The following is a 26260-nucleotide window of genomic DNA, read 5'->3' as shown; positions in this document are numbered from 1 at the left end:
TTTTTTTTCAATGGATACTTTATTGAATCTCTTTTTTTTGCATTTTATTTCACATTTTTCTTTCGATGAAGTGTATGAGTATTATGACAAAGTGTGCTACGCTGGGATTGAGCTGAGATTTTGAAATCCGACCCGAAGGTGACTCTGAAAACCATCAGCTCAATCCTGCTTATGGACCGCAAGCGCACTTTTCGATGGACGAATGAATGAGTTGATGAGCGATGATTTGAACTTAACCTAATGAGTGTGATAAATAAGTGCTAAAATTTTGTCTATTCTTGCTAAACGATTACACATTGGAATACATGGAACAAAAGAACGAAGAACAGTAAATCACGAATTGGAAATTATCCCCAGCTCTCTATCTCTCAATATTTCTCCTTCTGAGGTGGGATTGTCAGTCCTACTTGCACCCTGGGTAATTAATCTAACTGAAACTACCAACACAGAGGGGCAAGCTGCATTACGTATACGAAAATATCCTCGATTTAGTTTTTAGATTCTCCCTTCCAATCGGGTGATTGATTACTCCGATCGGAAAGGACGCGTCTCACGTCTAAGCTTTTCCTACCAGCACCATTGTTGAGATTTTTGCTGCTTACTAAAATTATCACTACTAACGGTCTAGATTCCAGTTCAAGTTTTGCGGTTGAGCGTTGTCATGCCGGGACTATGCCTTGGTATTGCCTAGTTCTTTTTCTCCTCCTCGTCTTCATCTCCAAAGAAGTTTCCGGCAACGGAAGTCGCCGTTGGCGAGGACAGAGCGAGACCATTATTCCCAACGATGGCAGTTCCAGTTGGTGCCGCGGCAGCCAATCCACCCCGTCCGGCGAGCGCTATTCCGGCTGGTTTCGCCGCCGCAATCGCTGGTTCGTCCGACTTCCGGAGAGAGCTGGTCATTTCTTCCTTCTTGCTTTCGTCCATAGTCAGCGTGGCGCTGTTCTGCTCGCTCGGTTCTTCGGACAGAGATCGACCCTGGACTTGCGGTTGCTGTGGCTGCTCTTCCGGTGCTGGTTCATCATCCAACGAGCGCCCCCAAGTGCGTTCTATGGTTGGGGTTTTGTCGGGGTGAGACTCCAACAGATCGTTCTTGAGTTGTGCTGGCACCAATGCTGGAACTGGAGCAATCGGTGCATTTGACGTCACAATCTGGGGTAGAAATTTCAATTGACCGCCCTCAGCTTGAATTTCGGAATTAGAACGAGCATGGAGAGCCTGCAGGGGCTGCAAGCTGAAGATGGGACTCAGTGGATTCTGTAAAGCGTCAAAGTTTCCGAAGAACTGGGGAGTGCCGCTCAGAATGTAATATCGCTGCCCCTGCGGATGAGAAACTGTTTTGGTAAGAAATTGTTCGACTTCTGTTGGGGCTATGAAAATGTGTTGTTTCATGGAAGTTTTTGCACTTTCAGCTGGAGCTTCCGGTGCAGGTGATTCTGGGGCTGCAGGCGCCTCGGGAGCGGCGGGGGACTCAGGTGCTTCGGTCGCGCCTTCCGCGGGTGCTTCTCCCGGAGGCTTCCAGAAGTTGATGAAATTCTCCCACCATGGTGTCTCGTCCTGTTTCAACGTGATCAACCGAATTGGTTTGGCACTATGAAGTTCACTGCCCAGCGGAACCGACGGATAATAGTAGATAAATTGTTGTTTTGGCTCAAGTTTCAGATGTTGGATCGGCTGGATGAGTTGCGGTTGGATTTTTAACGTCGCCGGTTGTGGCTGCAGCAAATAATACTGACCCGGCTGTATGAACGTGGCTGGTGCTGACCGACACCCCGCGAAAGCTGCTAGCAGAAGAATCATCGACGAAAGTCTTCCCATCTGGAAAAAACGACAAAAAGAAGAAAAAACTGTTATAAAAAAGACTGCAGTGGTTGTTGAACCCAGTGGGAAATAATCAGAACATTGGTGCGGACGAAAAAGGGTAAAACAAGTCTGCCAACTCGAACCAGTTGGTATCTGCTAGCAGCAATGGGTAAGGTCAAGAAATTTAACCACTCACTGCAATTGCATAGCCGCAAGAGGAACATCAGAGGGTGAGTAAGGCGGAAAACGAGATTTCTGCGGGAGAGATATAATTTCACGTTTTGCCGTTTCATTGCGATGCCAGCAGGGTGCTCGACTCGCCCTGTGACTTCCACTTTACCTCTTTACTCATGTTTATTACCAGCCGTGGACTTGAACTTGAGAACGCTATGCAAGTTGGATGGTAGCGTTGGTAATTTTTGATGTTCTCACAAACGTAAACTTCAATCGAGATAGTGTAATATTTTTATGATTTACATTTATCGGGTTAACCCTTTGCGGTAGATATTATATGACCATAATAAACTCATTCGAAACAAGGTTTTCCATTCTACAATATTTCAATCCTTTCAGTTAACAATTATTATTGTTGAACAATTTAGATAGTTATGAATAAACAATAGAAACAATAATTCAGTAGACATGCATTGCGTTTACTTTTGGAATCAAATAACAAGCCTAATTTATCGTAATTACATATTACTACATATACATACTACGCGCCAAAACGATTTTAAAGAGTCGATGAGCCAGGATAATATTTCCATTCTGCACAGAAAAACGTGTACCCCGAAAAACCCTTGATGTTTAATAAAGTAACATATTTAAAATACAAAAAATCGATTGATCTATATATATATATATATATATATATATATATATATATATATATATATATATATATATATATATATATATATAAATGGATTTCTTTCTATCTGTCTGTCCGATTCTTATGGACTCGGAAACTACTGAACCGATCGACATGAAAATTGGTATGTATGGGTTTTTGAGGCCGGGGAAGGTTTTCATGACTAATTGAGAAAAAAAAGTTGAAAAATCTTGAACTTGTGTCTGAAAATAATCTGATATTATAATGATGAGTTTTGGTAGAAATACTAGGAATTTTTCAGTAAAAGGTAAATTCAACGGGGTCGATCAGAAGATCAATCAATGCACAGTTCGGCGATTGGACCCATGAACTTGCTCATAGTAAGAAAACTTGAATGTTTGAAGGTATTGATAACAAAAAACAAAGTGCTGAATAAAAGTTATTGTAATATGATCTGAAACTTGTTTTAGGTTATGACAATTTTCGATAACACTCAGTCATCATTTACAATTATTAGTTCTTGCCTTGTGAAAAGTGGATCACGATTCAATATTATGGTGTTATGGTGTTATAGTGTTATTATGTAATGTTAAGCGTATGGTTTCCGATGAAATCTTTAGCTATTTAATATTTAATTAATTTAATTGTCGGAGAGAATTATATTTTGATGTAAATATTAGAGATGAATCGGATATCCGGTAACTACCCGGTATCCAGTCTATCCGCCGGATACTGGATTTTTTTAAAAAGTCAATAATTTCTCATTAAAATAGATAAATAATATTTTTTTTAAATAAATTACTATTAACTTATAACAATAATTCATTACCTTCGCTTCGGTTCGTACACCAAACCAGCTTCAGAAAACAGTTTTGTACTACTGCAAAGAGCTGAACGATAAACTCTAGCAAATCTTGCTAGTTGGGATACTGCTTAGAGTTTAACACGTTAACACGTGTCGATCCCTAGTTTTCCGTTAGAAATATGTTAATCACATATTTGTTAATCAATTCCTTGCAGAAAACATTAAACTCTTAAGAATATTAAGGGATATTCATTCCATACGGAAAATTTGATCATATTTCATTATTTGCATGTAAAAATGTTTTTATTACTCCCTAAATGTAATTGTGAATGTAATTATTTGCTTCATGCACATATGAAGTTTTTTCCCAGTTTCATATTGGTAAATAAAATGTCGAAAAGTCGAATATCCGACTGCCAGATATTCTACCATCCAACCTCGAAGCTTCACGGATATCCGGTATCCGGTATTCGACCAACTTATTATCCGTTTCATCATTAGTGAATATAAATATAGAACAATTCCATGCCAAATCAGCCGACCCTCTCCGATTTTTTTGAAACTTGGTACTTATGATGGAATCTACCTAAAATCACAATTTTCATTGTCATATAATTCATGTATCATATGAATTTAATCTTCAACCCAATTAAACCCATTTTTGAATAAGATTTTTTACAGTGCATTCAAAATGTTATTAAATGTTAAATGTTATAGTTCATTTATTTTCGAACATCATTGTCAAACATCATATTTCAAGCAAACTTCTGGATTTTGAATTACTATTTTTGAAAGAAAGATCAATGAATTTGAATACGCCCTTTTCAAAAATCAGTCGTAATTTAAATTGATCATATGACAGTGAAAATTGTAATTTTGGGTAGTTTCCATTATAAGTACAAAGTTTAAAAAAAAATTGGAGAGAGTCAAGTCTCTAACTCTGTCATAGCTAAGATTGGTAGATAGATTTTATTCATCGAATACGATCCTCTATCATCTACTGGAAGTTTTCGTGCCAGCTACCTGGTATCATGTATATATGTTTTTTTTTTTTAATGAAGAAAGGTGTCATGAGGAGAAGTTTTATAAAAATATAAATGAGAATAGAAAACAACTTAACCATTCTTACACATATGCTTGATTTCGCAATGCCTATGGTTTTTATTAGACGAGCGAAATATACGAGTGTTTCGTGTACTTCCATGTTGTTTTATTGCGCATGTTCTAGTGGGAAGACAACACTTGTTTTTATAGATTAAAATAGCAAACAAACATTAGTTTTTTGTATATATTAAGTTGGAGAAAAAGTTATCCAATAATTTTGTCGTTGGCTGGCTTTAGTGATCATACAATTTCAAGTTTAGGCTCGTTGTAAAGGTGGCATTTCACACTAAAAAAAATCTTTTGTTGTTTGTTGTTTGTTCCATTCAGTTATGAGCTACAGGGTGTTAACAATACACAATGGTCCAGGAGGTGCATTTAAGTGGAAATTAGCGCTTAGAGCTTGGCAGTTATTCTCTAGACAAAAACTTTCTTCAACAAACTTGTCAGATATAATAGAGCGCTAATTTTCATGTTATCAAAAATAGGGTGACCAAAATTGACAATGAAATAAGAAATATAACTTTCTTATCTTTATAGATAGAGGTAAACATAGTTTGACAATGTTGTAGTCCCAGTTATTTGAGACATCTTTGTAGAACAAAGTTTTTTTCTATCTCTTGAAATAGCCGATATAGCGCCTTTTTCTATGTTGCGTTAGGGTCACCATGAAAAAAAAAACTGTTCTCTTGCTCTAACTTTCATATTTCAAGTTCTACATACAAACTGTTTTCAAACAACTTTTAGAGCTTACTAATACAATAATTTGGCGATGCGAAACTTTTCAATATCTCAATTTCACTCAAAATTAGTGATATTTCTTCCCGAAAAACATAAACAAAGTTTATTGATGACATTTGAAAGAGCATATTTGATTATACATAGTGTGTGATTTACAAAACTATGTTATTTTTCGTGTTTGAGTAAATTAAAATTGAAAACATGAGTTTTTGGGTTTTCCACCCAAAAACTCATGTTTTCAATTTTAATTAGCTTTGTGGTATTACTGGTCAGTAGCAGCCCAATAGGAAGTATCCCATCGGCCACACATACAGAACACTGGAGACTACACCAATTATGAGAATCTTTGTAATACTCACCTCGAGCCAACCGCGAGTAATCGGTTACATATTACTAACATAGTCGTAAGACAAAAATTGTCAAAATATTGAACTCCCGGCCCCGTCAGGCTAACGCCATATGTGCTTAATAAAATATATATTTCGGAAAAAAAACTTTGAGTAGGATTAGGATATTGACAAGTTCTGCATCGCAAAATGTTGGTCTTGATAAGCTCTAAAAGTCGTACGAAGAAAGTTTTGAAGTAGAATTTCAAATATAAAAGTTAGAGCAAAAAAAAACGCTTTTTCATGCTCACCCTAATGCAACTTAGAAAAAGTCGCTATATCGGTTATTTCAAGAGATATAAAAAAATTTTGTTCTACAAAGCTGCTTGAAATAACAGGTACTACAATATTGTCGAACTATATTTATCTCTATCTATAAAGAATAGAAAGTTAGATTTTTTATTTCATGGAAAATTTTGGCCAAGCTATTTTTAATAACATGAAAATGAGCGCTCTGTCATATGTAACAACTTTTTGTCTAAAGAATAAATATATCCCACAAAGTAGTTTTTTAACTAAGTTTGATTGGGGTGACCATGAAAAAACCGTAAAATTCTACATCAAAATTGAGGGGCTTAGAATGAAAGGGGTGTAAGTGATTTGATCGATTTCTCTACATCGACTCTCCCTTTTGGTCATAGCATAGCGTCAAATACATTCCCAGCGGTTTTGACAATGTGGAAGATAGGTCAGAACCTCACCTATCAGATTCTATAGCAAACTTAAATTGGAACGTTTTTGCAATTGAGTTATTAACTAAAGAAAAAGTTGATGAAGAGAAATCGATCAAGTCACTTACACCCCTTGCATTCTAAGCCCCTCATTTTTAATTCACTCAAATACAAAAAATAACATATCTTTGAAAATCACATATTATATAGAGTGAATTTTTTTCTTTCAAATTCCGTCAACAAACATTTTTTATGTGTTCTGATTTCAACATTGATGATTTTGTGTGATTTTCGAAAGAAATAAATAAAACAAATAAACTCATGGGGATAAGATTAAAATCATATTGAAATAATAAAGAAAACTTCACTTCTTTGTTTTGAAGAGACTTAAAATTAAAAAAAAAAAGCATATTTACACCCAATCTTTACAATCCACTTAATCGAAAACATCCAGAAATGGAAGGTACAAACCGATCAAATCATGAGTACAGTTTGCAGTTGAATGTTGCTCTAATTTTCTCAAAATTTTAGTCAATAAAAAAAACCGCTCAACATATCAAAATGAAATTTTGAAGCAAAACTCCTGAGGTACATTAGACAGAAAAATTAACCACTACCATAAATACTTGCTGCATTGTTTACATAGTTACAACACATTCTCCAGGATACAACAGAAAATCCTAGGTTGGGTTGTGTAACTATGGAAAACTGAGGGAAAAAATTAAAATAATTTGTCCACCAAAGCAATAATTGCCGCTTTTTGAATTAATAATTCGTTTCGGTTGTTTTTTCCTCTATAAAATTATGTTTATTGATTGTTTATTGACGGTTGAATGGTTGAATTTGTTTAGACAGATCATAAATCTAGGAAATAATCAAAGATTTGAATTTGAAGTGTCGAAAGTAATCCCCAATTAGAACCAACTATTTTGAACTATTACAAAAAAATTGTTTTCTAAAGAGTTCTTGTCACAAGCAATATGAATGTTACAGTCATATCCTCGAATATATATATATATATATATATATATATATATATATATATATATATATATATATATATATATATATATATATATATATATATATATATATTGAAATCGATGGTAATCTCTTTAGGAAAATATCTTACAGGAACATTCAAGGGAGCAAGCTAGAGCTTATTAATGAAATTTATAGGTGTCCGATTATTATTTGGTTTCAAACACATTTTAGTTTTGGAATGAAGCTTTACAAAATGGTATCGATTCCTCTCTCTCGATATTTTTTATTCCCTACGCATGTACACATTAAACAGCAAAATATGTTTATTGTGAAATTATGATTTTGTTGATTGTTGTGGATTTGTTGATAAAATTTGATAAAAGATTGGATTTCCTGATGAAAGAATACATGAGTTACAGTATTCTTTAATCAACAAATTCCATCTTTTCTAAAAATCACTCAAAAAATCGGACGTATATCACTTCGCTCCGCTTATTTTCTTTCCAAGTATATATTTTATACCCAGACTCACATTGAACCAAAATTTATTGTAAAACACTAACCCGAAGCCGAAAGCGGGTATTCGGTCATTACATGCTATTGAAATGTACTAATATGAATTTATTCATGTTGTTTCACAATGTTGATCCGATCAGCTAACTTCAACGGAGGCACTTATCTGAATTCGCTTGATTATTTTCATAATTTAGATACTAGTTTATTTTTTTGGTTTATTTTTTAGTCATTACTATTACAATGTGCATTTGAACGATTGCACACTTAATTTTCTTTATAAGAAAAATAATTCAAATTAATCGCAAATATCAGACAGAATACCAAGAAAGTCTGACCCCTGCTCATGAGAGAACCAACAAAACATAATTCAAAGTCGCTGCATTCAACCTTGGCCGCGCGACTGCTCATAACGGCTACCAACAAGTAGGGTAACACGGGGTGAGTTGGACATACGGGGTGATTTGGACTACCCCTTTATCTCAAAAAGTACAGCTCAGCTTGTATTGAAATCGATGGTAATCTCTTTAGGAAAATATCTTACAGGAACATTCAAGGGAGCAAGCTAGAGCTTATTAATGAAATTTATAGGTGTCCGATTATTATTTGGTTTCAAACACATTTTAGTTTTGGAATGAAGCTTTACAAAATGGTATCGATTCCTCTCTCTCGATATTTTTTATTCCCTACGCATGTACACATTAAACAGCAAAATATGTTTATTGTGAAATTATGATTTTGTTGATTGTTGTGGATTTGTTGATAAAATTTGATAAAAGATTGGATTTCCTGATGAAAGAATACATGAGTTACAGTATTCTTTAATCAACAAATTCCATCTTTTCTAAAAATCACTCAAAAAATCGGACGTATATCACTTCGCTCCGCTTATTTTCTTTCCAAGTATATATTTTATACCCAGACTCACATTGAACCAAAATTTATTGTAAAACACTAACCCGAAGCCGAAAGCGGGTATTCGGTCATTACATGCTATTGAAATGTACTAATATGAATTTATTCATGTTGTTTCACAATGTTGATCCGATCAGCTAACTTCAACGGAGGCACTTATCTGAATTCGCTTGATTATTTTCATAATTTAGATACTAGTTTATTTTTTTGGTTTATTTTTTAGTCATTACTATTACAATGTGCATTTGAACGATTGCACACTTAATTTTCTTTATAAGAAAAATAATTCAAATTAATCGCAAATATCAGACAGAATACCAAGAAAGTCTGACCCCTGCTCATGAGAGAACCAACAAAACATAATTCAAAGTCGCTGCATTCAACCTTGGCCGCGCGACTGCTCATAACGGCTACCAACAAGTAGGGTAACACGGGGTGAGTTGGACATACGGGGTGATTTGGACTACCCCTTTATCTCAAAAAGTACAGCTCAGCTTGGATTTTTTATGTTGATTGAATAAATCATCTAGTTTTATTGTTGAACCGTATGTACTTAACGTAAAAAACTTTGGTAAAATTCGAGAGGTGGAAGAAAACGGTAGCATGAACACAGCAAGCACATTGATGGCCAAAAAATGTGAGTTTTCCGATCGAGGTTTTATGGTTTTTCCCGCTAATTAAACAAACTTTTCGTTTATTGTGCAGTCAAGTTCTGTTCGTCTTCAGAAGAGGAACAATTTAATGCAGCGAAATCATAAGTTTCATAACAATAAATGAAATTAATTGCATTTCAATTTTTGTATGTTGTGTGGGGTGACATGGACACGTTTTTGTGGGGTGAATTGGTCCTACAGGTTTGAGGCTTTTTTTTTGGCCTAATTGATTCCAGATTCCGCTGAATTACAAAAAGAGGATAAGCAAACAACGTTGGAAGAAGGAGGAACTTGAAAATCGCATCAAGAATGGATTTTCTTTGACCAAGCTTCGAAAGTGTTTAAAAATGCTCGAACAACAGTGACAAGATCCATGCAGAATTCGAAATGGTTCAATCCAATTTTTCTGGTCTGTATCTGGTATCGACCTGGTATCGATTCCAGAACACTGTTACTGATTGTAACATTATCCTAAAATACTTTACATAAACATAAGTATGTTTTTCACCCCATGTCCAAAAATAATTTTTTTTTATGATATATTTGGTGATTTGAAACTTGATATAATGATTAAACATTCTTGATTGAGAGAAAACAAGTGTAGCTCGGTAAACAATGTGACATTTTTTATTAAGACCTTATTGGTTTGGAAATATTAGACAATTTGCTTAGGTGGTCCAAATTCCCCCCTTTTCCCCTACACACATTCACTCACTTATGGTATCGGATTAAAACTCCCGAATGCTGCGTTTTTTTCTGTTATTTTCATCCCGTCGCCAGTCGTCGTTCGCCGCCAGGGAACGCTCTCACTACGATCGAAATTTTGGCTCAAAGTTGGCACTTTTTTGCGAAGCTTTCCTTTCGTTCCCGCCCCGGGGCTTTGGCTCGCGGCCAGAAGCGGCAATGCAGTTTCGGCTGCTATCACACCACCAGAAACTAGCTTTGGCCTTGCCGAGCTGGAGATGAAAGTTCCTCGCAAGAGCAGTGATTTCGAAAATGAGAAAAGCGTAAAAATAAAAAAAAAGTGTGTGTTGTTTAAATCATCTTATGCGTTTCTCTCATTGGAGCCTCGCATGCAACGACAGCATGCGAAAAAATAATTCAACTGCAGTCTGTGACTCGTGGGCACCGAGAAACCTGGACTGGCGCCAAACGGTGCTTGGACGTTTCTTGGATTGCAGCCAGAGCTGTTGCTAAGGTTAGGAAACAGAGACCAAATTCCACTGAGTTCGAACATGAGTAGATAGTATTGATTTATTCCATAAGTGAATGAATGAATGGGAGATAGAGCTGCAGATCTTTAGTAAAAGTACTTCAGTACTTTAAAATGAGATTTTGCGGTTCGTCACAAAACCGTATTACATGTATCGATGGTTATATCTCATAACAGTATTAAATCACATTTTGAATACACTAAGTGTTTTCAGTTGCACACACTTTCTTTAAACTTTCTTGAAAATCACTGCAGCCGATTTCTAATGGACACTATTTTACACAACTCTTACCTTAGCACTCTTTCTTCCACTCTCTGTCTGCCAATATTCCCACGGTTTGTCCGATTCTTCGACTAGATCCGGAGTCTATCCGACACAAACTGGAAGTATCCACCGAAGACGAGCCCTTTATAAGCCTCTTCTGTCTTAATTCTTGACCGGTACTCGTTTGACTAGCTAGCTACTAGCTACAATATGTCCTGCGTAAACCACCTCCGCAACGCGCAGCCATTTCATTCACTCCTTCGTACATTTTCCCTCCACACGATAGAATCACAACACTAACTGCATACCCAACATAGACCGAATCGAAGAGCAAAAACAAAATACAAAGCACCAAACTCGCCCCGCAGAAAAAAGAGGAGCATAAGCAATTGCATCGAACACGCTATTTTGCAACAGTTGCAAGAGCAACATCTCGTTTGGCTTGCTATAGGCATGGCTTTGTGCACAGCTTCAAAGTTGTTCCCGGGCTGGAAAGATTTATCACGATGTCCGAGGATGAGTCCATTCGGGGAAATTTTTATGCTCCTCTCGACAGGTTTATTGCTGATGGGCGATTTTTGGTCATACAGCTCCACTGTTAAAGTTCGTTTATTAATAATAATAATAATAATAATTTGAAGCATTTTTTTCCGACCATCTTTGCATTAGTTTGTATCCATTACAAGATACAAGAGTTATGTGTTAAAGATTTTCCCCCATACCTAACATATCAAAGTAAAAGATAAAATTAGTTTAGTTTTGACCCGATTTAAAACTTGTGTGTATATGACCGTGTAACGTTTTCTAGAAATCGTCGATTATATTTTTTTAATTAACTAGTCTCGCTACAATTTGTGAAAAATATAGTAACCTCAGCTAACTGACTTGTACCAGATCACAGTGTGTTCATCTATTCCTTGGAGTGGACATTTTCAACAATAAATTATCTGCGCGCAATCAAATTACCGTTTCTGATTTTTTTTTCATAATTAATCGTGTAAAATGTTACTGTAATGCCATGTAACTTTGGAACCCAGTTTTCAATATTAACACACATTTTTCTTTATTATTTATTTTCGGTGAAAAAATAATAGGACGTCCATGTCTACCAGGAGCGATTTGTTACCGCTTGTCTCGTTTGTACTCAACATATAAAGTCGGGAAAAAGGAACAGCGTTTGAATTAGAGGAGGTGGGGCCATAGTAGTCACCCTAAGGATTATGCTCATTTCCTGCGCCCACATACCGCATCAATCCCCGTTTTTGTAAGAATATTGTAGTTCAACTCATTGTTGTTCAAGATAGCAAGCGACCTTCACCATAAACATTTAAAATAGTACATATTTCGTCATTAGAAAACAAGTTGAAAAATCGAACTTTTTTTTCGTTGGCCGGGAGGTAAAGTGGTCACTCGCATATGTCATGCTAAATTGGATAGATTCATGCGTTTTTTCCGTTCAAATTAGTTTATATCATCATTGAACCAAACTAGATCAATACGCTATCAATAGTTTTCTCGATGTGACAACTTTAAATTCTAACTGAAATACACTTTCGAAGTTAGAGCATGTTTTTTTCAATCCTGGGGTAAGTTGAAACAACAGAGAGAATCAACTATTTTTTTACACTTTGCAGCTGGTTTTCACTTATAAACTAATTGATGGTGGCGGGCAATATTTGCCGGTGATTTTTATATCAATGAAAAAAAATTGTGATTTTGATATAAAAAAATGACAAACATTTTTATTCCGTTTCTCAGTATGTTGTAAGTAATTGATGAATACACAGACAGGAGCTAGTTCGAATTTGCTATATTTGTAAACTATGGACATGTAATAAGCTTGGCCTATTCACCTTAAGTTGTAATTTAAATTGGTAAATGTTGGTTGGTAAATGACTGGACTAAGCGTACCATCGGTACTTCGCGTACCTGCAGGCATAAAATAGACCCCATTCGTGGTCCTTAGCTTCCTGTCCAGTAACTCCTATCCCTACCTCCCCGTGGTGCCGGCTGGGGTACGAGTAACCATAGTGAAGATCGGGTAACCAACCCCGGTGGGATCTTGGTCGTATGCTGACTGGGAAGGGGGCCTATCCGAGCGTCTGTTCACCATGGAAGTGCGGCTCAAAACAGCGTCTGATCCCCATGTTAGGGGCGGCTGATCACTGTCTTCGTGCCAGCGGGGACTCAAAAAAGAGCTGTGCACGATGGTCCTCCGGCGAAACAGGGGGTTGGTGCAGGCCCTGCAAGCCATCCGTAAAAATAAAACGCACAGGAAAATTCACAAAGAAATTCGAGACAGGACAATCGGACTAGACCCACGCAAAGAACACGGACTAGAGATTGGAAACTCGGAACATGGAACTGCAAGTCTCTCAATTTTCTTGCGAGTACCCGAATTCGTTCGGAAATATTGAGAGCCCGCAATTTCAACATCGTAGCGCTGCAGGAGGTGTGCTGGAAAGGTTCGATGGTGCGATCGTTCCATGGTGGATATACCATCTATCAGAGCTGCGGCAACACACACGAGCTGGGTACAGCTATCATCGTGATGGGGGAGAATGCAATGTGCAGATTGAGGATGAGAGGCCACTTCTTCAAAATCAGCATTATCAACGTCCACAGCCCCCATCTAGCTAGCACCGATGACGATAAAGAAGAATTCTACGCGCAGCTAGAGCGTGAATACGATCGCTGCCCAAAACACGACATCAAAATCGTCATCGGTGATTTGAACGCTCAGGTCGGCCAGGAGGAGGAATTCAGACCGGTAATTGGTAGGTTCAGCGCCCATCAGCGAACAAACAAAAACGGTCTAAGACTTATCGACTTCGCTGCCTCCAAGAACATGGCCATACGTAGCACCTTCTTCCAGCACAGCCTCCAATACCGTTACACCTGGAGATCACCACAGCAAACAGAAACACAAATTGACCACGTTTTGATCGACGGTCGGCACTTCTCGGATATCATCGACGTCAGAACCTATCGTGGCGCTAACATCGATTCAGACCACTACCTGGTGATGGTCAAACTGCGTTCTAAACTGTCAGTCGTCAATAACATAAGACACCAGCGCTCACCACGGTACCACCTACGACGACTACAGGAGCCGAACGTTGCTGCAACATATTCGCAGCGTCTTGAAGCTGCGTTACCGGGGGTAGACGAACTGGATGCTGTTCCCCTCGATGAATGCTGGAACTCCTTAAAATCAGCAATTAGCAGCACAGCGGAGACCGTCATCGGGTATGAACAACGAGGACAACAGAACGAATGGTTTGACGACGAGTGCCGAGCGCTCCTGAACGAGAAGGATGCAGCACGCGCAGCCATGCTGTAACGAGCGACTCGACAAAACGTGGAACGATACAGACTGAAACGAAGGCAGCAAACACATCTCTTTCGGGAAAAAAAGCGCCGCCTGGAAGAGAAAGAGTGTGAGGAGATGGAGCTGCTTTATCGTTCTCGAGAATCGCGGAAGTTCTTCAAGAAACTAAACGCCTCGCACAAAGGCTTTGTGCCGCGGGCCGAAATGTGCAGAAACAAGGAAGGAGGCATCTTGACGAACGAACGCGAGGTGATCGAAAGGTGGAGGCAGCACTACGATGAACACCTGAACAGCGCGCAGACAGGAGACCTAGACGGCGTTGAGGAGGACTACACCGGTGCAATGAACAACGACGACGTACCACCCCCGACTATTGGTGAAGTTAAGGAGGCCATTAATCAGCTCAAGAACCACAGAGCAGCTGGTAAGGATGGCCTCGTAGCGGGCCGAGAAAACTTGTAGAGTGTATGCACCGGTTGATAGTCAGGATGTGGGACACAGAACAGCTACCGGAGGAGTGGAAGGACGGGTTAATCTGCCCCATTTATAAAAAAGGCGACAAGTTGGATTGTGGGAACTATCGTGCCATCACAATCCTGAATGGTGCCTACAAAATTTTGTCTCAGATCCTCTTCCGCCGCCTATCGCCAATAGTAAGTAGATTTGTGGGAAGTTATCAGGCCGGATTCATGCCCGGTTGCTCGACGACGGACCAGATTTTTACACTGCGGCAGATCCTCCAAAAGTGCCGCGAGTATCAGGTCCCTACACACCACATCTTCGTCGACTTCAAGGCCGCATATGATACAATCGACCGACGACAGCTATGGAGGATCATGGACGAACACGGCTTTCCCCGAAAGCTGACAAGACTGATTCAGGCAACGATGAACGGTGTGCGGTGCAGTGTGCGGATCTCAGGTGAGCTGTCGGAATCATTTGAGACTCACAGGGGACTTCGACAAGGCGATGGAATCTCCTGTCTGCTCTTCAACGTGGCGCTGGAAGGTGTTATGCGGAGAGCGGTCTTCAACATGCGGGGCACGATTTTCAACAAGTCTAGTCAGTTTATCTGCTTCGCCGACGACGTGGACATAATCGGAAGAACACATGCGACGGTAGCCGACTTGTATACCCGACTGAAACACGAAGCAGGGCTGATTGGGCTTGGGATCAATGCGTCTAAGACTAAATACATGCTAGCAGGAGGGACTGATCGCAACAGAGTTCTTCTTGGTAGTAGTGTTGTGATCGACGGCGACGAGCTCGAGGTGGTAGAGGAATTTATCTACCTTGGCTCGTTGATAACAACTGACAACAACAACAGCCGTGAAATTCGAAGACACATTGTCAATGGAAGTCGAGCCTACTATGGGCTCCGCAAATCCTTGAGGTCCAACAAACTCCGACCCCGTACGAAGTGTACCATGTACAAATCCCTAATTCGACCGGCTGTTCTCTATGGGCACGAAGCATGGACGATGCTTGAAGAGGACTCACAAGCGCTTGGAGTTTTCGAACGCCGAGTGCTCAGAACAATATACGGTGGTGTACAGGAAAGCGGAGTATGGAGAAGGAGAATGAACTACGAACTGTTGTAACTCTACGGCGAACCCAGCATTCAGAAAGTCGCCAAGGCTGGACGAGTGCGATGGGCAGGGCATGTTGCAAGATTGCCGGACAGCAGCCCTGCAAAGATGGTGTTCGCATCGAATCCGGTAGGAACAAGAAGGAGAGGAGCCCAGCGAGCGAAGTCGTTGGACCAGGTGGAGCAGGACTTGGCAAGAATCGGTGCAGCCGGGAGTTGGAGAACTGCAGCCATGGATCGGGATTATTGGCGAAAAATTGTGAAGAAGATCTAATCTCTCAATGGGATGTAGTATCATTATAAATAAATAAATGTAATTTAAATTTTCTCATACATAAAAAACGTAGTAAGAAACACATACCGTTTCGCATAATGAGGCTTGGTTTAGTTAGAGTGGCATATTTTTCCTTGGTCAAAGCCACAAAAGGGACCACTTTAAGAGCAGAATGTGATAAGGTATATCAGCTATCGAATGGCTATCGAGGGCGAGGTGTTTTTATTTATATTTTGACAGTTTTTTTTTCTATCTCTTGAAATCACGATAAAGCGCCATGAAAAAAATGTTTTTTTGCTCTAGCTTTTATATTTCAAATTCTACATAAAAACTGTCTTCGGAAGACTTTTAGAACTTGCTAATACAAACATTTTGCGATGCAGAACTTGCCAATATCTCAACTTCACCCAAAGTTATTGATATTTCTTTCCAAAAAAACACGCTCTTTTCATTTGTGTGTCATTCTTTCTGGAGCAAACATAAAGAATGTTTGTTTGAAAGAGCAGATTTCACTCTATGTAATATGTGATTTTAAAAACTATGTTATTTTTTGTGTTTGAGTAAATTGAAATCATAAGTTTTTGGGTAAAAAAACATCAATAACTTTGAGTAAAGTTGCGATATTGACAAGTTCTGCATCGCAAAATGTTTGTCTTAGTAAGCTCTAAAAGTCTTCTGAAGACAGTTTGCATGTAAAATTTGTAATATAAAAGTTAGAGCAAAAAAAAAACCGTTTTTTTATGGTGACCCTAACGCAACTTAGAAAAATTTGTCCTAAAGAGTTTTCTTAAATAACTGGAGCTATAACATTGTAGAACTATGTTTACATCTATCTATAAACATCAAGATAAGAAAGTTAGAATTTTTATTTTATCGTAAATGTTGGTCACCCTATTTTCGACAACAACAAAATAAGCACTCTATCATACGCAACAACTTTGTCGAAGACAGTTTTTGTCTAGAGAATAATTGTCGAGCTCTAGATGCTAATTTTCACTTAAATGCACCTCCATTGTGCATTGAGAGCGGGCTTTCAAGTTTCTCTTTTCGCTAGGCTAGCTAGAGCTGGATACTCTGAGGCTAAAAATCGACTCACTCTCTTTGTGAGCACAAATGAAGTATTCAGTTCACAAATAAAAACACAATAGGGGAAATCAGGGTAAAACCGACACCCTAAGGATTTCAACATATTTCCAAGCCCTTCAGTGTTTCTTAGACTTCAAATCGTTAGAGAACCTCCCTTCAACTGTTCATGAACCATTCTGACAGTGTCTGTTGGTCATTTTTTGAGTAAAACTCGAATTTCGCTAGAATCCAAAAATTGATGTTTTCAGGTCAAAAATAGTTTTACCATCTTGGGTCAATTTTTAAAATTTTCTGCATGACTTCTATTTTGTATGAAAAATTAAAAAAAATAAAAAATATGTATTTTGGATATTGCAAATTGAATTTTTATTTTGTAAATGAAAAAAAGAGTACTAATTTTTTTTCTCAGTGTATATTTTTTTCATATTCAACCATCAATACTCTATAACTCTTTCTAAGACACTATTTCGGTACGACTCATAGTTTTTGAGATATAAATTATCAAAGATCTCTCTTACTCAAATCGATACGCCCTTTTCAAAAATTACGCTTGAGTAAAAAAATTCCCCAATTGCTGTAGAAAACTCATATTTCCTCTAACCCAAACGAAATACACACTTTCATTCGAATCAAAAATACTCATGTTTTGTCATTTGTCGATTTCATTTGGAATTACTCTATATTCTTCCTTTTTTCTTTTATTCACTTATATGTAATCGGGATTTTCAAAAAAAATGTTTGTTGCAAATGTCATAAAAGACATTTAAACTCTAATTCAACCAGATGGATGTTCTCTCAAACAATAAACGGCTTTGAAAATGTGTATGAAGATGAATGCGTTTATTGCATCAAGCTAACCCCAATTCGATACGGTCATTTACTATACTCCTAAATTTATTTTGATTCTGGTTTCAAACAAGAAAACATGTTCATGAAACAAATTCTAAACCATTACGAATATTAAAAATAATGTCATCTTCATCGAATCCCTTAATTTATGCTGTTCCAGCAGAAGTATCCATTCCAAGTACTCGTTTCTGTGCCCCCAAAGGTCCACTCATGGGATGTGAACATCTTTGAACCGGTTCATCGGGTCTAGTCAATCCCAGATGCCTTCTACGTGTAACCGGTGCGGACGATGGGATGCCGCAATTGCAATTGATTCTTCCCAACTAGCGGCGCATCGTACGTTGATAACGAAGCCACAATCCGAACCGGTTTTCTGCTCCTGCCGCTTCGCGCTGGGCTTGCACTTGGAACTTGATATTGAAACACGGTGGATTTGCATGCGGGTTTCGAAATTGATTCCCCCGCACCGTCGCGGGACCAATTTTGCACGAAAAATAGCCTCACTGAACTTGAACGCACACGAAAAGCTTTGGGTTGGGTGGCTCGGGTAGGCCCTTTTCTCCATACAAATGAGCTGTTTCCCCACCCGAGTCAGCTGAGGGGGCGTACATGAGAACAAACAAACAAACGAAAAAAAAACACTAATCGAAACACATTTATTCAGCGCGCGTAGAGAGCACGAGCCGGCTAAGGTTGATGATCGATGGTGGATAAATCTATGGTTACAATTTCCACGCAGAGTCAAAAAAATAAATGTAGCTGATCCCCCCTCGTACGAATAATGATTATTCATCATTCTTTGATTTTGTATATTTTTGTCTTTTCTTAGCCCACTTTGACTCGCCATTGATTACTTTGCATGTATCCTCGTCCAAACCGAATTTAGCTCGAATGTTATAGGCTTCGCTCACCCACTATTTTATTTTCCATGTTATTTCCAGACCATGAAAAGTGCTTGTCAGAATTCTTACTTTGAATCCCATTTTTCTTTTTCTACGTTGAGGAAATCGGAACAATTTTATTTATATAGCTGAAATAATATTCAAAACTTCCAAATTTAAGAATAGATAATCAAAACTAACAAAATATGCTGAAAATGTCATAATATGAATTTATTTGCCAGATATGAACCAGCGCTATGGAATAGCCAAGACCAAGTCAAAATGGTACAAAGTTACAAAGAAACTAAAGCAAAAGAAACTAAACCATAAATCTGTCATGTCGATTGAGTTGATAAAAATGATATTATGACAGAAAGCAAAGGAAGCAATCCTTACTGAACTCTTAGCCAGACAGACTCGACACTCATGAATAATGTGTTCATAAGTCTCTCTATGCATCCAGCTACCAATGATCAACTATTGATCAAGTTACCATATTAAGCGTATCAACCGTACTAACCTTACCACAATAAAAAGGCTGTTGAGCCGGTTTCAGGGCGAAGAAGAAAATGGTAGGCTTCTTTTCTTACGCCGGCGATTTGGTTTATGTTGCAAACATACAAAACAAAACCGGCTCTGCACGTACATGACGTGCAGTGCTATGTTTCATTTTAGCCCCCCCTCCGACGGGATGAGGTTGGGACAGCAGGAGGAAGAAATGTGGTAACGATTGAATGGCTCCAATTATGTCCACCCGTCTTGCAACGGGGCGTAAGGCTTGACCATTCTAGAAGGACAATAAATCGTTTTATTATTACACTTTTTATTTAGTTGTCTCAGCACTCGATATACCTTTTCAACGCGACGTTAGCGAGGATGAGGATTTTACAATTAAATGCGCTTTATAGCAGCCGATTTAATGATGTGAAATAAAGATGTTTCCAATTTTTATCGATTTGCTGGCGAACATTTATTGGATTGCGAAGGCTCCCACGATGAAGCTAACACTTCGATCTAAGTGATAAATTGATGTTGCAGAAATTTTATTTTATTAACAAAACATGAAAAAACTACCACTGAACTTCTTCAGATTTGTTATGTAAAAAATATCAGCAGTCAAAAGATATAGAAAATATAGATGAATTTCATGCCGAATTTCATGGAGTTGGCAGTACCATCTCAGATAGTAGTGGAAAGGTGTGGGTGTAAAGACATGGGTCATTTAACCAACTTTGCATACTTGAAATATTCGAAAAAGGATTAGACTACTTTTTGGAAAAAGACAAATTATTTTTCTTAATTTTTTACAAAAATTTTTAATTTAAAAACTATGATACCTACAAAATTCTTGTCAAAGGATGAAATGTAGGAAATTGTTTAAATTTTCACAAAAAAATACCAAAAGTTTCTTAGAAAAAAATTTCGCCGACAAAAAAGTTATTTTAAAAATTAAAATTCATTTTTCTCAAAAACGTATTTTTTTCAAATTCCCAAAAATATATATATATTTATGAATAGCCCTTACAATTTCCAACAAGTCGTCCATACATCGGAAGATAAGTGCCCATCTTTACATTACATTACAGGGAAAAAGTTTTTCAAACAACAACTTTTTCATGTTTTCTTTGGAAAAAATACAACTAACCCTAATTTTGTTTAAAGTCAAGATAACAATATAGTGTATTCGACAAAGTTTTAGATCTTGTTAAAGTATAAACTTTTGTCGAAGACATCAACTTTCTATCTTTTATAGTTTTTAAAATATAACTTATTTTTGTATGAAGACTCCTGAAAAAAATAATGTTTCGCTCGTAAATTCTCACGTTTGACATGTTCTTGACATGTTTCTAAATAGAGAAAAGTTAGCAGAGCATGTAAATTGCGGTAATTTTTACATAGAAATGTTACGAATTAAACATTAATAGTATTTCTTCAAAGAAAAAATTAAAAAGTTGTTGTTCGAAAAACTTTTTCCATGTAAATGTGCCCATCGTCCGATGTATGGAAAACTAGTTGGAAATTTTAAGGACTATTTATATATATTTTTTCAGAACCTTAAAAGCATATTTTTCGAGAAAAATGAATGCAAATTTTCAAAATATTTTTTTTGATGAATGTTTTTACCAAAAAATTCTTTGATAATTTTTAATGAAAACCAAAATAATTTCCTACATTCCATTCTTTGACTAAAATTTTTTAGGTCTGATAGTTTTTTTTAAATTTTGAGTTTTTAATTTTTTTTTCGGAAAATCTTAACTAAAAAACAAAAAGATCTACAAAAAGTTGTTCAGAGAATGAAATGTGGGAAATTACTTAGGTTTTCATAAAAAATTATCAAAGAATGTTTTGGAAAAAAATTTCATTGAAAAAAAAATATTTTGAAAATTTTTATTCATTTTTCTCGAAAACATATGATTTTGAAATTCTGAAAAAATATATATATATATAAATAGCCCTCAAAATTTCCAACAAGATTTCCATACATCGGATGATGGGTACATTTACATGGAAAGAGTTGTTCGAACAACAGCTTTTTCATTTTTTTTCTTCGAAAAATACTATTAATGTTTAATTCGTAACATTTTATGTATAAATAATCGCAATTTACATACTCTGCTAACTTTTCTCTATTTAGAAATATGTCAAGAACATGTCAAACGTGAGATTTTACACACAAAAATGTTACGAGCAAGACATTATTTTTTCAGGAGTCTTCATACAAAAATGACTTATATTCTAAAAACTATAAAAGATAGAAAGTTGATGTCTTCGACAAAAGTTTATATTTTAACAATATCTAAAACTTTGTCGAATACAGTATATCGTTATCTTGACTTTAAACAAAATTAGGATAAGTTGTAATTTTTCCAAAGAAAACATGAAAAAGTTGTTGTTCGAAAAACTTTTTCCTTGTAAAAGTGCTCATCTTCCGATGTATGGACGACTTGTTGGAAATTGTAAGGGCTATTCATATATATATATATATAAATATATATATATATATATATATATATATATATATATATATATATATATATATATATATATATATATATATATATACATTTGGGAATTTAAAAAAAAAAACATTTTTGAAAAAAATGAATTTTTTGTCAGCGAAATTTTTTTCCAAAAAAAATTGATATTTTTCTGTGAAAATTTAAATAATTTGCTACATTTCATCCTTTGACAAGAATTTTGTAGGTTTTTAAGTTATAAATTTTTGTAAAAAATTAAGAAAAAAAAATTGTCTTATCCCAAAAAGTAGTCTAATTATTTTTCGAATATTTCAATTATGCAAAGTTGCTTAAGGTGAAGGTGGAAGCTAGCCATTGTAGTAGTATAGGTAAACCCACTTGTAAAAATGGGGTAATAGTGTTAGTGAGAGAAGAGTAAAGCACATTTAAATAGATCAATTCACTTATCAGACTGTGTGGCGCTTCATTGACACGAGCCTTTGAATACATTTGTAAAAAAATAACAATTCAATACTGAAGTTAGATGTATGAACAAAATATTCCGATGAACGATTGCAAACATAAATATATATAGAAGGTGCATTTGCATATGAAGTAAAATTCTGATTATATGCGAGCGTAACATGAGCAAATTTATAACACATGCGAATTAGGGCTCTTTTGATATTAACAAGTTTTTCCGCATAGTAACTCGATGCTCATAATTCCTTAATATTTTCCTTCGTTGGTCGTATTGTTTTCAAATATTCACGTTGGAGAGCCTTAACCCTTCTTTTCGTTGGCCGAGACATTTTGATTGAATGTAATACTTTTCCGTTTATTGTTTTTGAAAGAATAGGCAGCCGTGGCAGTGTTCCGAACTCTGCAATACAATTTTCTTAACCAATGTTAAAGTTGCTAAAACTTACATTATAGACCCATTAAACGTAAAAATAATGATTGTATTGATATCAACACAATTTTATTCTATTGATTTTCATAACATGATACGTTATGACTCAGGAACAACATTTTATTGAGTAGTTTTTTAAATCTGTTTCGATGATGTTGTCTGGCATTAGTGTCGAAAAAATAACGATGCTTTCACCAATACAAACAATACCATTGCCGAAGATTGAAAAATGAAAATTTAACTTTCAGAGCACTTGCTCGAGTTTTCCGACGTTTTTCACTATACAGTGCGACAGCAGATGAAAATTTAATATAGAGTTTGGTTGCCTTTACTTGATGAGAAGTGTGCGAAAACGATAATTTTCTTCACACTGTTTCGCAAAATTATTGATTTTCGGGCGAGGGGTGAGGGAGGGAGATGAAAGAAATGAGCGCCATTGTGGCAGCCATTTGTTGCTAGCTTCCACCTTCACCTTAAATGACCCATGTCTTTACACCCACAACGTTTTACTACTATCTGAGATTGTGCTGCCAACGGCCAGTCGAGTGAAATTCGTCTATACCGCCCTTGGTCCCGATATTTTTTTCAAAAAAGACAAGCTATTGGCTTTGATCTTTTTAATGTTTCGGGCCTGAACACAACAATAAAGTTGAAATTTCCAGTCTTTCCAATGAAGATAGTTGCTATATCTTACGCTATATACTTCAATTCAACCGGCCTGTTATATATCTCTGGAAACTCATAAAAAATATGTGGTTCTATAGTTGTGAAACGCAGTTTATATGCTATAACAATATAAGAGCAATATGAGCGGGCGTGACAAGAGACACATTGCAAATAAGCACGCCTTAAAGCTTTTCGCATACTTCGCCACAGACCAAGAAAGATGCAGATTTACATTTATGCTCTCCTTTCTACTCTGAGAAAACACTTTCCAACTTGATTTTATACTGAGGTGTAATATTATATATAATTAAATTTTTTCATGTAATATTTTATATCATTACATATCCTACAATCGAAAACTCTTTTTGTTTTTTAAACTAGGTTTTTGATGTGACTACTAGGCATGTTTGTGGATTCATAGAAATATAAGATTCCATTTGATATGTCGTTCTTTGAAATAATCTCAATGGTTTGAAAGTTAAGAATTAAAAACAGGAAGTGGGTTATATCTATAGTATAACCGCAATGGTGACGTAGGACTATCGTTGATTTAGTGATCATTTGTTTGAAGTTGAATCTAAATCCATTCTGAATGAATGAATAAATGAATACTTGGGGGACGGAATGAGAGCGTTACGTTGGAGGTACAAGGTTTTATGCATCCAATATTGGATACGAAAATATCCTACTGATGGGGAAGAATAATCTTCAGAAGCTTTCCTGCTCATTGCACTTGATTTAAAAATCACAGAACCAAATGTAATTGGTCGCAGTGTTATATGGTTAGAAAAAATTAAAATAAACTCTTTCGCTTGCAAGTTATTTTCAATGCCAAGGGGAACTGGCAGATCATTTTGCAGCAGCGATATCTTTCCGGATTCTTCCCGAAGTCCACCACCAGTGGTTAATGCTAACTCGATAACCACCTGTTAATTGTACTTGATTGAAAAAACACAAAACCAATTGTATTTGGTCGCAGTATTATATGGATAGAAAACGTTAAAATAAACTCTTTCGCTTGAATGTAATTTTCAATTCCAAGAGGAACTGGCAGAATATTTTGCAGCAACGATCACTTCTTTCCGGATTCTTCTCGATAACCAGCAAACGTAAAGAGTTGCGCGCGTGTATGTGTGTGTGTTTGTGGCGGTTGCTCCGATGTCTCAAGTGGAACCAATTTTCGATGCTGGTATTCTCTCGGTCGTCTTCTCTTCTCTTTCTGATGGATCGGCTTTTCTACGCTCCCTCACAGTTCCAAACAAACTGTATGCGTTTCAAGTCAGGTCAGGTCAGGTAATGAATCTCTTAATCCCTCGCCGTCCAGCTCGTCCAGCACGTTTAGCTCGTTCAATCACGATGTTGCCTTGTCGATGTCCTTACTAAAAATGAATGCGTTTCACCATCAGAATATCGCTTAAGTATGGTTTTTGTCCGTGAATGAATAGAAAGAAGGTGTGGTTTACGATGGCAATTTGGAAGGCAAACTAGAGGCGAATGAACTCTCTCAGTTTGAAACTTTCAGCGACTGAGCAATAATTATGTTTTTCGCGATGCGAAACATTTTCCGTTGCGCGCGCATCCAATATTGGTAACGAACATATCCTACTGATGGGGAAGAATAGTCTTCAGAAGCTTTCCTGCTCATTGCACCTGATTGAAAAATCACAAAACCCAATGTATTTGGTTGCAGTGTTATATGAATAAACTTTTTCGCATCAATATATTTTTCAATTCCCAGGGGAAATGTCTGAGTATTTTTCAGCAACGATTAGTTCTTTCCAGATTTTCCTCGATACTCGAAGCCTACCAGTTGTTAATGCTAACTCGATAATCACCTGTTAATAGCACTTGCTTGAAAAATATTTGGTCGCTGTGTTATATGGTTAGGAAACATTAAAATAAACTCTTTCACATGAATGTATTTTTCAATTCCCAGGGGAACTGGCAGATTATTTTGCAGCAACGATTGAATCTTTCCGGAATTTTCTCGATGCTGAATGGCATCCAACGAAGAGTTCCGTGCGTGTATGTGTGTGTGTGGCGGCTGCTCCGATCTCTTCCCGGGGAACCGTTTGTGGCATCACTCTCCTCCTGATAGATTCCCTTCTGGCCAAAAACACACAAAACTCATGATTTCTTCCAAAAATTCATAACTTTTCAACCACGTTGGCGAACTTTCAAGTTTTAAGTCTCTATCAAATGAAAAAGGTAAAAGCATGTAACATTGCATGAGCAATTCCTAAGTTGATATAGAAAGTGATAAATGAATTGAAGGCGAATTTTATGCAATAAGTTCATAGTTTTACGTTAACAATGCGATCGTGTCTTGAACACCATCCTCCTCTTAAAGTTAACGTTAATAACTATTTTTGCCACGAACGGATTTTGGCGATTTACATACCAAACGAATCAAATATTCCCTAAGATTGGTTTGATATGCTATACATTACGATCACCTGGTGTGTAACTGGTTAAAATTCATGAAAACTATAAGCGTTTCCATTTCCCCATACATTTGTTTTGTCCATTTGTGTGCTTTCCCGAACAGAGCTGTCAATAACGGGCAACTTATCGACGAGCAACGAGGGGGAAATCATAAGATTTAAAGTTCCCGTGAACAAAGGAAAAGAAGAAGAAGAATAAAGGGAAATACTTGCCTAGAGTATAAACAGTGGATCTCGTTGAGGTAAACTTTCAGTTACGTTCTGTATTCAAGGCAATGAACATTGCTTGTTATTCCTTTTTTTGCGTCATCACATGTCTTCGTTTCGGATTGAGCTGAGGACGCGACCAAATTACTCACTCGCTGATGTCTTTGGCATTACAATCTTTGCAT

The 26260-nt window shown here is 36.8% G+C and overlaps 1 protein-coding gene across 1 annotated transcript; it reads right to left on the bottom strand.

Moving 5' to 3' along the window:
• On the bottom strand, window positions 1-11052 carry LOC129770446 (uncharacterized). The gene is made up of 2 exons (XM_055773287.1): window positions 10907-11052; window positions 1-1815 (listed from the first exon to the last, which is right to left on the bottom strand). Exon 2 carries the CDS (start codon window positions 1813-1815, stop codon window positions 688-690), a length of 1128 nt encoding a protein of 375 aa, XP_055629262.1. The 5' UTR covers window positions 10907-11052; the 3' UTR covers window positions 1-687.
• Between the last annotated feature and the right edge of the window lie 15208 nt (window positions 11053-26260).

Source organism: Toxorhynchites rutilus, chromosome 2 (genome assembly GCF_029784135.1).
Source record: "Toxorhynchites rutilus septentrionalis strain SRP chromosome 2, ASM2978413v1, whole genome shotgun sequence".
NCBI lineage: Eukaryota > Metazoa > Arthropoda > Insecta > Diptera > Culicidae > Toxorhynchites > Toxorhynchites rutilus.
Note: the sequence above shows the minus strand (reverse complement) of the source record. Positions and strands in the feature narration are given on the sequence as shown.

Coding starts and splice junctions, on each gene's coding strand:
- LOC129770446 (XM_055773287.1), bottom strand. CDS start 1,815: ATGGGAAGACTTTCGTCGATGATTCTTCTGCTAGCAGCTTTCGCGGGG.